This window comes from Cyclopterus lumpus, chromosome 22 (genome assembly GCF_009769545.1).
Source record: "Cyclopterus lumpus isolate fCycLum1 chromosome 22, fCycLum1.pri, whole genome shotgun sequence".
NCBI lineage: Eukaryota > Metazoa > Chordata > Actinopteri > Perciformes > Cyclopteridae > Cyclopterus > Cyclopterus lumpus.
Genome location: NC_046987.1, coordinates 4,059,624 through 4,072,837, shown reverse-complemented (window position 1 = coordinate 4,072,837; position 13,214 = coordinate 4,059,624). Strand labels below are relative to the sequence as shown.

General features: G+C 42.5%; 1 protein-coding gene across 2 annotated transcripts in view; it reads left to right on the top strand.

Annotated features, from left to right (window-relative positions):
- babam2 (BRISC and BRCA1 A complex member 2) overlaps positions 1-12,553 on the top strand; it is a 77,206-nt gene extending 64,653 nt beyond the window's left edge. For both annotated transcript variants that reach the window (XM_034525659.1, XM_034525660.1), the window contains exons 8-12: positions 2,036-2,135; positions 9,938-10,008; positions 10,174-10,256; positions 10,349-10,502; positions 11,752-12,553. In XM_034525659.1, the coding sequence (XP_034381550.1) occupies positions 2,036-2,135; positions 9,938-10,008; positions 10,174-10,256; positions 10,349-10,502; positions 11,752-11,815 (472 nt within the window). In that variant the 3' untranslated portion in view covers positions 11,816-12,553. The remainder of the gene's footprint in view (positions 1-2,035; positions 2,136-9,937; positions 10,009-10,173; positions 10,257-10,348; positions 10,503-11,751) is intronic.
- Positions 12,554-13,214: the final 661 nt, after the last annotated feature.

Sequence of the window (13,214 nt, the reverse complement as noted above, 5' to 3'; positions counted from 1 at the left end):
GGCAACATGCACAAGCTAATGCTAATTATGTGCACAAAGCCTACTGTAAATGGTGGCTTTGGAGTTCTGGAGAAAAGGATTTTGACAATGAAAATGGATTCATGACAGTCTGTATGGCTTCTCTGTGAATAAGACCTTATTAATATTCAGTTGAGTATCATTTTGCAAAAAGACAAAACTTGGACTGGGGATCTGTAGTAAAAACTGTTATTGCATTTGAATCTCAGTGGACGGATGTGATTTTTATCTTTGGCCAATTTGTGTGAATCCAGATTCGTCAGTACGTCTGTGTTCCAGATGAACAGCTGATGAGAAACCAGCTGTTTTCTATTCAGAGCAGGACAACACCTTCTTTAGTTATTCTAAATGCACCTCCTCGGCCTGCCAAGGCTATGACTCCAGTCACTGTGGACCTTTTCCTGAACTCTGTTAAGATGTCATTTCCCCATGAACATTTGTGGTGTTTGGTAATAATGACGGGTGGAACACATGATGATGTGCTCCACCTCCGTCTTCACTACTCCCACAACCTTTCTTTGGAATTTTCATAATTGTGCAATCCTCATAACTTTGGTGTCAGTCACGGCCTTTCAGCTTTAAGAAATGAGTAAAGGTGGAAAACATTTTCATACACCATGAAAAACATTTTCGTACACCATGGAAAACATTTTTATACATCATGAACAACATTGAAATAAACCATGGACAACATTATCGTACACCATGGACAACATAGTAATAAACCATGAACAACATAGTAATAAACCATGGACAACATAGTAATTAACCATGAACAACATAGTAATAAACCATGAACAACATAGTAATAAACCATGAACAACATTTTCATACGCCATGGACAATATTGTCGTACACCATGGACCGTACACCACTGAACAAAGGCCACGGTGTGGCTGCAGAGTGATGATGCAGAGCTGTGGACTTGGAAAACGTGTCTGCTCTTCAGACTCGAATGGAAGGCAAGCTGCCCATAACTGTTGAAAAATGCCTTGTGGCTCTCTGCCAAAACTTCACCAATCCTTTATGACATAACCAGGATTCACGCAATGTCTGCATACCCTAATGCACACCTTTCAGCTGCTGCTGCTGGCCCCAGAATACAATGGAGAAAACTCTGCATTCATGATCAATACATTATTCTTATTTCACAAAGTGTATTAGCGTTTACACATAAATGAGTAGCTTAATAGTGTCAAGCATATTGCCAATTTCCCTCCCCACAGCTGTGAAAATGGTTCTGATGCACACATTAGCTTAAGCTTGACTTGTGGGGTGACTTGTACTTGAAAAATACTTGGAAACAGCTCTTGGATGATGGGAGGGATTTAGTGGGACCATGTCCTTTGTTTGTGACTCACTGTTGTTGAGTTTTACCTTCATAGCCTTTCTGATCAGCTAAAGGATAACTACATTTTAGGGGCTGCATCTCAACATACTTTGACATTTTACATAATGTGGACTATTTACATGCAGCATGCATTCTTAACCTGGTAAACGGCAGTCATCCACTTCAGCGTGGCTTTTAAAATAGCGTCATAGCATCTCTAAATGCCCTCCGACTGTCCTGCAATAATGAAGAATTAAATAGAAATAGAAAGCAGCATGAGGGAGTGACTACTTTGGTTGGTTAGTCACCAGGGAGCTGCAGATTCCCTGATTAAACGAGCATGCACTAATCACTGATGTAGCTGTGCTGCAGGACTGAATCAGGAAGATGTCAAAAAAATAACCGAAGGAGAATGAGGAGGATTCCACAGGCATGAGCCACTCCTTTTGATGTTTTGAATTCCTCAACTTCAGTAGATTGCAGCCAACTAGCAGTGCTCAGTTTTTTTTATTTTTGGTTTTGCTCAGTGGTTTACACGCATTTCCATAAAGGCAGGATGTCACACAAAGCTTTGAATTGTCCTTAAATTGCTGTTGTGGCACAGAGAACGTGGTAGTAACAGCATGGTTTATGTAATCGTAATATGTTTGTTTACAGGCTAACTGTTTTCTTTTTTTATTCAATCAGTGCCCTGGGAGGCTCCTCAGCACTTCATATCCCAGCATTCCCCAGTGGAGGATGCCTAATTGACTATGTTCCCCAAGTGTGCCAGTTACTCAACAACAAGGTAACAGTGTTTGACATAACTCATTTAACCTCTACACAGCCTGGTCAGATGTGCTTTGTGTGTATGTCAATGTCAAATGATGTGTGTCCCTCCCCCTTAATGCATGTTATCTGAGAGCAAGGTGTCTTACTCTTAAAGCTACTATGAGGAAATCTTGTTTTGATTCTGGCGGTCCCTGTGGACAACAGCGGTAGTGTTTCCCAACACCAGACCCCCCCATGAGAAAATCTCAGATTTTACGGCAGCAGGGTGTGGCGGTCTGCCCCGCTCGGTCCTGGTTCTGGTTCTCCCGCGCCTCCCTTCTCTCGAGCGGGCCTAGCAATGCAGCCTGGGCCTCCGGCAAAGCACTGCTGCTGCTGAGCACAGAGCCCTCCTCCAGTCTACCGACTGTTTCATAATCAGTCACAAAGTTCCTCATACTAACTTTAATGTGTGTGACAGGTTTGGGAATCATTTATTGCATATTTGTAAGCGTCGGTGCAGCAAAGCGTGTGTCTGAGGGATGTCTTTTGTCAAGGTGTGTGCGTGCGTGCGTGCCTTAACGTGTATATGGGCACTCATGCACGTGTGTCCGGCATCTGCCGACGTGGGCGTACTGGCCAACCTCCATAGGCTGTCTGAGCGCTCCTTGGCCTCCGCAGGTTGACAGGTAGATATGCAGTGTAGATGCAATGTAATGCCATTTCCCTCAGGAGAAATGCTCATTCCCCACACACACACACATACACACACACACACACATTCTAAATCAACATGCGAATGCTGGCAGCTTAAAAAGAAAATCAAAATCTATATCCATTCATTGTATTTAAAACTTGATGTTCTGTTGCAGCTAAAGATCAGGCTACACTAACATTAGTAGTGTTATACTATTTGTAGGATTAGATTCCAGTGGGGGCTTCAGACTGGTGTGATCCAAACATTTCCAGTAACTCCAGAACGTTGTGAAGTCAAAAAGTCAAAGTGATGGCAGATTCAATCATTTCCAAAATGTACAACTTGTTTTTAGCCAGCAAAATATTCTGCTTTTCTTTGTTCAATGGTTATTTCAGCGTGTTGACAGACATTCTTAGTTTTATTGGACATTCTCAGATGCTTTGATTGTAAAAAAAATAATACATTTGGAAAGACATTCGCTAGCCGACAGCCTGAAACAAAATACAATACAGTTTTTGGCCTAATCAATAATGGAACTTTCAATATAACAGACTTTTACACCCCAATTTGTTCCAGAGTGTAGCAATCGTTTTAGTCCATATCATTCAAAAACATATCAGGATGTTACTAATCATTTGTGGCCTTTTCATGGAGTCTTAAAGAAAAACGGACACTTGGACGGCATACAGTAGCAATTAACCAAATCTGCAATTAGCACACACGTGGCTCATTTGTGTGGCAGAAGCAGCATTGGGATCTCTTTGGAGACCCTTCCAGCCAAAACAAAGTAACCTGAGCTTTGCCGGAGTAAACAGAGATAATATGTAGAGTCATCAGAGGCAAAAGCTGGACGTTCTAGCAGAAACACAAAACATTATATATCCGGCTTCTTTGTATCCGTTATTGCTTGTAAGGAAAAGACATCATGTTTGTAATCTATTCGACGACGGGCTGTGCATTCATTTTGCTCTTATAAAACCATCAATTATTCCCTCCCACGTATTCCAGATGCTGTGATTGTATTGACAGAGCGTTGCCACCGCACGCTGTGCTCACAGCTGTGGCTGTGACGAGGACCGTGCTGGGTGACGGCGGCAGCACCTGGCGTCTGCATCATTAAAGAATTACTCACGGAAATCAGCTACAGGACATAATAGAGCCCGAGGGCTCCTCAGTCATCCCGACAGTATGTACATGCTGGAATACAAGGAATCCGTTGCTTTCGGTCAATTTCAGGGAAATCCTCCTTTTTGTGGTTTTTGACATGTTAGTCGGGAATTTGGCCGATGAGAGAGATTTTTGCTTTGTAGACCTGAAGCCTAAATAAACACCTGAAGCCACTGTGCCGCTGAGACCGTTTTTACTGTGGAGGTTGTATCAAAAGTTTGGAATATTTGTTTACTCCCACGGCCGCATCGGGCCCATCTGTGGAAGGGGGCTATTTTGCGATCATTATGAGGACCAATACCTTGGTTTTCATCATCAGCGTTCGGTGCCACCAAAGTAACGCACAGCACATGAATCATTGGGCAGATTTATCCGTACAGTGACTTCCTCACTGAACTTAAAGAAAAGAGCAATGAGCTGTGTGAGCGGATTTCCCAGAAAGCCGAGTGGAGAGCAAACTTAGCCGTGAGTCATGATATTCACCCGCCACCACATTGTTGTGTGCTATTGTTTTATCCTTGCAAGCCGTGTGTGTGTGTGTGTGTGTGTGTGTGTGTGTGTGTGTGTGTGTGTGTGTGTGTGTGTGTGTGTGTGTGTGTGTGTGTGTGTGTGTGTGTGTGTGTGTGTGTGTGTGTGTGTGTGTGTGTGTGTGTGTGTGCGCAAAACAGACAAAACTTTAAAGATGTTTGGTTCAATCTGAATCAAAATGAAGTGTCGCGGTGCTAGTTGGTCTTCTTCTGACCTTTGGAGGATACTTTGCTCCAATGTGCAAAATGCTGTTCGATTAGATCAGATTCAACTTAATTGCCATTGCTTTGAAACAACGAAATGCAGTTCAGCGTCCAACCAGAAGTGCAGAGTAATGTTCAGAATGAACAGTAATATTTAGAATAGACGGTGAGAGGAAGATAATAACACGCTAGGGATGAACAGTATCTAACAGTGGGTCGTGAGAAAGGGAGAAAAAAGAAATGTAGAAGAAATGCGGAATGTGAGAGATTATACAGAAGGAAGAGCTGGCGGTTTGATGTGAATACAGTGTTTATACTACAGATGGGACATGTACAGTATCGACTATTCTGGTACGAGTGAGTCATGTGACATTTCTGCTGTGGCTGAGGTCAATTGAAAGTATGTGCTTTCTCCTTTCATTAACATAATAAATGTTTTTTAAGCTTCTGACGCCTGTGCTCTGCATTTCCAACCCTATCAAACGATTTTCTTTTGGTGATTATTCTTTTATGATCTTCCTGTAGTATTTGGAGGTGGATCTTGATCAGATCAGGGGGACATTGATCCTTTAAAATGCATTTGTAGTCAGACATCAGATCAGTCACTCTTTATGGAATGAACGCCGGGGGCGGTGCGAATGCGTATGTGACACAGAGAGAGATAGAGAGAGCGAGAGTGGAGAGAGATTTCTTAATCACACAGCAGGAAGCACTTCCGGCGCTATTGCATCACATTCCCCGCAGACACATGCGCAGACAACAATACGTGGTCGAGCGGGGCGAGGGAGCCGAGGTTTCTCAGGCAAGTTTGAATACCTGCGGAGCGAGATCACCTGCCTTGACTCAAACCCCCAGGCAGCCAATAGAGAGAGGCCTGGCTGCAAGTTGCGATGACGAAGGCGGGGGGGTTGGAGTCCTTTCTCAGTATGGGTGCGAGAGTTCAGTGATCCAGAGTTCCCTTGAAACACACACACACACACACACACACACACACACACTCATGTAACTAGATCAACAGCTTATTTTGTATGTGGCCTTGCAGCTTTTGAGAAAGCTCAATTGCCGCCTCCACTGTCCCATGTAAACATAATTCAACAGGAGTCTGAGTCACAATGTGCGTCTGTGTTTAGGAGACCCGACACACACACACACACACACACACTGTGTGGATCAGAGATTACTACTTTCCTCTTTCACAAAATGCCGTCATTCATACATGGCTGATGAGTAATCATAAGCATGCAGTAGCAGCGGGTAAGGCGCCACTGTCTCCAGTTGTATTCATTATGTATGCACTCCTCAGATGAACCCCAGCGTTTCACTACATGTTCTTACGGCAATATATTGCAATGCTTTCACTCGTATTATGCAATATGCTGGAGATGCCATAGCACCAAGATCACATTATTCTTCAGCGGAGGCTCGGTTTATCTCCTGAAACTTTTCTTCTTTCCAGAAGTTCACCCTTTCTCAGAGCCGTCGCTGTATTTTTTCTCTACTTTTACTGGTTATAGGAGGTGGACACCATTTGTAAAATTGTAACCACTAGATAACCTTTGAGTCAGTGTTGGTGATCTTGAGAAACCAGAAAGTATACGCTGCGTTTAAAAAATCATAAAAAATCCAAAAAAAAGCCAAGTCTACCAAGAAAGTTGCCAAATCGGCCACACAGACAAACCCTTCAGACGATGTATAGCTATATGTTTATTAGCTTCAGCTGATGTATTATCAGTTTCAGAACGCATCGGCTCCAATTTGGGGCAACAACCGATATTTCTGGGGACTTACATTTCCGTGGTTTGGTTGTTGTTTAGCAAATTGAGACAAGAGAATGGTTTGAAAGGTGACGTGTACGACCAGATTGTTTCACAAGTAGCCAGTTTACAAGCTTTAAAAAAGCTAAAGCATCGTCAGGCGATAGCCGCTGAGTTCCCAGATTGCATTACGGCCAATCCGGTCCGTCTCTTTTGCTCTCCACACGTCTATCTGCATTTAACCAAAGCCTGCTCCAACGTGATTGGTCGATACTACAAACCACAATCCGTATCAGAATCGGGTTTATTGCCAAGTACATTACACATACACGGAATTTGGCTTTGTGATTGATGCGAAAACGGAAACCAGAACGCCTCCGATACCAAAGTCTCCTCCCGTTACCAACAGATTCTCCATTCATATTCAGGATTTCTTTTTTGGGATTGGAGAGTGAGGGTCGGCTCAGGCTAAGAAGAAGCCTGCAAATGAGGTCTGATAAGAGATGAGTTAACCTTGTCTAAAATGCAGTCGCCTCTTGGAACATATGTCTGTGTAGAACTAACAAATATACCCACTGGTGCGGTGAAATGGATTTCACATTTGACTAAATAGTGCGCACGTCTAATTTCTGCGTCCGTTTTTTTTAGCCCCGCGTCGTTCAGTAGTCTGAGCTTCGCCGGCATTGCCCATGTGCAGTGATACGGAACCGTCACTGCTAAGGTGAAGGGAGCAGGTCAGCTTCATAGCTGGCTGGCGTGGCTGCAGGCTTTCTCACCTGCCCAGGACGCTCAACAGTAAAGCAAGCCCGGAGCGCGTCCTCTTGGACTTAAAGATAATACTTCATCACAGCTGTCAACACGCGCTAAACACATGTTGTTTGTGTTCTCACAAGAGGAGAATCCTGAATTACATTTTGTTTTTCTTTTGTTTTTTTATTGTGAATTTAAAATGTCACTCACTGTTTTTTAAATAAGCTCATGTATTTTTATTTTTTTTTAAACCTGTCCCCTCCCAGCAAAAAGGCCTTCATGTGTATGATACCCTCGCTTATGAATAGCAGTCGCATAGGGGTGTTACAAAAGGACAAAAGGTGCTAAACCTGCACATACAGTATAGGACAACGAGAAACCATCCACGTACCCGCAAAAGGGTGAGATGGACCCAAAACTACGCTGCCAAGCAAATAGCATCGTGGTGACGGGGGATTTTAAAGCCCAAATACAGTGTGTCTCTGTCGCGTTGTCTGTGCACCTCGTCGGTCAAAATAAAAGTCAGCTCAGTCAGAAAAGGTCTTTTTTTCTTTTCCCCCTCCGCCATTGTTCTCCCTATTGTGTTCGTGGCACAAAGACAACCTTTGCCACATGCATGATTGCAATCAGATGCAAAACAATTAAAAAGGCAATAGCTCATGTTGCTATGAAATGGGCAAGAATAAAAAAATTAAGAATACATTTATTAAACTGAACGTAGCTCCGTCTAAAAGCATTGGCTGAAATGGAGAGATGTTACCAAAATGAACACGGAGCCTCGAGCACAGAGCGTTTGACAGCCCCAATTGTACAGCACTTACCACCAGCTTATTTGCCTGTCAAGTGCTAAGCTTGGTGAGACTTTGTACTGTGACATTTAAATTCACCTGTTCAAAGATTGCATGTAATGCCACTTTTGTGCTCCGCGCCGACTGCTTTTAAAGAGAAAGCATCCATTAAAAAGAAAGTTCAGCTTTCTTAATTCTCTCGACAGGCCGCGGCATTGTTTACATTCTGGGTAGGTTCTCTGTAGACGCCTCTCTGCTAGTATGTAAAGTGCTGCCGGCGGGCTGAGGGTTAGATCTGCCTATAAAGGCCTGATTCAGGGCAAGACAGACCCGGAAACCATGCGTACAGGACATGTGGTGAGGGGGGTTAAAGGGGGTTGACAACAATATTCCTGTTCATTAAACAGAGTATGCATGAAAGATGTTGCAACGCTGTAAGGGTTTTGCTCCAGGCCAGAGATCTAGGACCTATCATCATGTAGTAATAGCATCTCTCCCCCCACCCCCACCCCCCTTCTGTTGATGTTTTCCTACCGATCAAATGTCTAAAATGTATCTACATTATTAGGCTCTGTGGTTTGACATCCAGCACCTATAGACCTATTTTATAGTGTTTGTTAGATTACCTTGGCGCCATACGGTGTCATGCTTCTTTCTGTTGTCTGTCTAGTACAATATGATGCAGAGTGTGAGCAAGTTATTCATTGTGTATTTGGGGACTTTTAACATCCCTCTGGCAATTACTTATTATTTTTTCAAAAGAGTCTTCGAAAGATAACAATTGACTCTTTGTTTGGGAATCGGCTGCTTTTCCTTTCAGGAAGTGACCTATTGTTGCCAGGTTTTCAATTAGTATTATACTATTTGTGTGGTAATTCAGCTCTTTGTTCAATTTACAATCAATACTTGTCTGTGATATGGTATGAAGCTCATTGGGAGCTGGCCTTATTATCCATCATCGGTGCACTCTGTTAATAATTTGTGAATACTGAATTTGGAAGAAATGATCCAATCACGTGTCTGGTGAGGTCTCGTCCCACAGCCACCGTCGTGCACTCCAAACCTCCTTGTAAAGTGTTTGTGGTTGTATTTCTCATCTTTTGTTTGATTTTTTGAGTGTCAAACACACTGATATGATTTGGTTTTCCTCTTCACTTATACGCTATATAATATAATATAGGACAATATGACCTGTAACCAGCTAATTAAACATTGGCCTGTTTTCAGACCCCACTGCAGTCAACCTGGTAAACAAATGGATGTCAACAGACCTTTGGCACGTATTGATAATATGTTGTAATCTCAGTTCTGGGCGTGCCACGGTCTAGATGTGAATGGTATCACGATCATGGAGTGTTTTTGTAATTACTTTGCTTTCGGCACAAGTGGAGCAACCTTCAACTACTTTGCTTTCCGTTAAACAGCTACTTGTCAGGCTTTTTACCCACCTTGGCTGTATTTCATAAGATATGAGTCTTTTGAATTTGGTCTTTGCATTCATCTTAAATATGAATTTAGCAAAGATGTTATTAAAAGTTTAAAAAAAGAAAAGGGAGGAAAATCTGGGTGCAGCACATACTATTTTACAGTCTCAGAGAGTAAATATATGTGTTATGATGACACAGATACACAGACATACCCACTTTATGCTTATCCCATGACGTTTTTTCTAAATGTTATTTTCGCATTTTCGTGTTGGAATTGCATAAAAAATGGGTATGACTGGAAAGACTCTTGTGGATCCGATGAGCCCACCATGTGACCTCTAGGGTAATCACAGCTTCATGAAACTGCAGAGGATGTGTGGCTCTCCTATGTATATAGATAGTAATTAATAGTAAAAGTTTCTAGCACAGAAGCGCTCGCCCCCCCAATCGGTGAAAATTGTGGTATGTGTATAAACCCCAAAAATTGCTGCAAAAACGTATGCTATGTTTCACTTTGATCCCTCCTAGGTGCAGTATGTCATCCAAGGATATCACAAGAGGAGAGAGTACATCGCCGCCTTCCTCAGCCACTTTGGAATGTGAGTTGACTGGAGAGGACCACATTGTCCACTGCTGTGGTCACAGCGTGTGTCCAGCAGGACATTCATTCGTCACCGTCCATGTCTTTTGACAAGAAAGTACTGTTGGGTGTGAAATAAGACCCGGGCGACACTTTGCAAGAAACCAATGTGTGTGTATTACAGGGGCGTGGTGGAGTACGACGCCGAGGGATTCACGAAACTCACTCTTCTACTCATGTGGAAGGACTTTTGCTTCCTAGTACACGGTAGGAACGTCACATGGTCTGCCTGGATCATATCTAAGGCCGTTTACCTTATGGCCCTCTTTTTCTCTACCCACATCCTTCTCTTCTCGTAGTGGACCTCCCGCTGTACTTCCCCAGGGACCAGCCCACCCTCACCTTCCAGTCCGTTTACCACTTCACGAGCAGCGGCCAGCTCTACTCTCAGGTGCAGAAGTCGTATCCCTACAGCCCTCGCTGGGACGGCAATGAGATGGCAAAGAGGGCCAAGTGAGTGGATCCAGCCTCATTGGATCCAATGTTTGGATCTAATTTAATTTTTTTACATTTTGCACATAGAGAGTTCAAATAAAATAGAATGGACACCTAAACACTCAAAGGTTTTGATATACTCAGTTCTCCACAAAGTGCATTGAAGCTAAAAAAAACTTCACACCAGGTCATTTATCCGAATGACTATCCTGTATGAGCTGCATTAGATTAATGATACAATAGGACCATATTGTTTGGACTGCAACGCACACGGGCCATTATTCAATGCTCTGAGATTTGATTCCACCTTCAATAAACATAAACTGGCACAACCCCATGAGAGTAGATCTATAGGCGTCAGCTGCAGCCTGAGAAGTGTTTGCTTTGTGCATGGCAAAGGTTAATGACTGCTGTAAATATTTGATAGAGCTGAGCGACGACAGAAGGCACAAAGAGCAATACACAATGTGTACTTCTTTCTTTACTCTTTGGTTCACCTTAATACATCTCAATGTCTCCACAAAACAAAATCTGGATTACCATCTGTCAGCTCCTGGATTTGACTACAATAGCCTTGATTTAGTCAGAATGCCTTCAAACAAGAAAACCCAGGTTGAAGCTATTTCCTTTAAGCTATATGTTCTATGGGTCATGCTAACTTGTCTATTCGCTAATTTTGCTCAGCGTACATTGATTTTTTTCTTAAATGCCAATAATGACCACGAGTCCAACAATAATTTCAGGAGATCAATGGCATGGCCAAGAAATAGTCACACATAATATCCTACAAAACCAAAATTGTCTGTCAGGCTAGCTGATTCCCCCTACTTCAAGTCTTGATGCTAAGCTAAGCTAACCAACAATTAATTGAACCAACGATCAACCAATGAGAGGGATCTAACCCTCTGCAAGAAAGTATGCATATTTCCAAAAATGAACTATTTGCTTGTTGCTTAATCTGACACGAACACATAAACACAACCTGTGGCTAAATACCGAGTGGACTGCCGTTTGATTGTTTTGAGTTATGTCTCCTGTGTTTCTCTCCAGAGCGTTAACACGTACAGAGTAGATATCTCATGCACAGCTGTAATTGTAACAAGTAAACACATTCTGCCTTTCATCTGCACGTTTGATACATGCTGGGTCTGGGACTAACCCAGTGAATGTGTTCGATGCTTTGAAGCACTTGAAACAAAATTATTGTCACATTTTGTATGTTTTATTTGCTGTATTCTCTCTCTCCCTCTCTCTCCCTCTCACCCAGGGCATACTTCAAGAGCTTCATCCCTCAGTTCCAAGAGGGAGCCTTCGCCAACGGGAAACTCTAGTACTCTCTATCTTAATGACATGCCTGGAGAGCTGCCTGAGGGAGTGTGAGTGTGTGTGTGTGTGTGTGTTTGTGTGTTTGTGCGTCTGTGTCCGTGTTGTGTACCTGTACAAGAGTATGCACCGACACACATTTGTGGAAATGGGCCACATTGCTTCACCTTGAAATGGTTGCCTCTCAGTCCTTCCTTTTTTGTTGTAGTTTTAGTAAGAAGCCACTTTGGTAAAGGAGTCTAGAAGATGACCAGTCACTGCATCGTGCCACAACAACGGAAATATGATAACACAACAGCAGACGCATAAACATTGTGCACATGTCACACAATTTTATGGGATCAAGCTGGAATGATGTATGTCAAGGACCTTTTATTTTGAAGAGAAACTCTATATTTTGACAGGAAGCTGACCAACCTTTTCAATCCAGAGCTGCCTCTCTGTGAAATATATATTGATGATATGTAAACTATTAACTACACGTTAATCACAAAGAGCTGTAGGGATGATGCAAAAGACCGCTGTTTACCGTTTGTTTTGTCTATCACGATTGTCAAGTTTGGCTCCACTGTCGATGTTGAAATGCTCTTTAATTTTCTGTATGTTCCTGTTGAAATGCTCTTTAATTTTCTGTATGTTCCTTTTGACCGTTCAAAGTCTTTTACTGACAGCTTGACGGACAGTACTGTAAATTTCTAAATGTTTAGTCCAAATTTCTATCCAGTAAAGAAGTCTGTTTCCCCTGACGTCATGTGTGACTTTTTTGTACTTAGTCTGCACTGTTTGTTTGTTGTATTAATTATTTATTATGGAGAAAATCTCAATGGTTTTATACCCTGAAAACAACTTGTTTTCATCTCAAACCACAACGTTTATTTAGCCATTAGCAAAGTTCTCATCATATAGAGATGGAAATTATTCCCATGTTAGAGCTTTGGGAGAGGATGTATTTTAATTTTTTTATTCTCTTTACATCCTGACAGCAATCAATGAATCAAATGCTCTGACAAAAATAGAAAAAGATCCAGTATCTGTGGCTGTCGCAGGACTGTTATAAATGTAATGATTGGCCTGTTCATTATCTACCGACCTGAGTCTTCCACAAGCTGCTAGCTCCACAGCTGTGAGTACAGTAGCCGTGTTCATGGGATGATCATTTTGGGGGAGTGGCTTTAGAGGGAGTCCCTGATATTCTCCCCATGTTTAGTTTGTTCTGCTCGCTGCTTTCATTAGGAAACAACACTGGGCTTATGTCAAGCTTTTAGACATTTGGATAAATTAAAGGACTGGACAGTCATGGCACCAGATCGCTTTTGATATCACCAATGATTCCCCTTGTAGGGAAACGTCCATGTCTGCTCCAAATGGTTACTCATCGGAAAGCAGAAGTCAGGGCATCACCAAAAA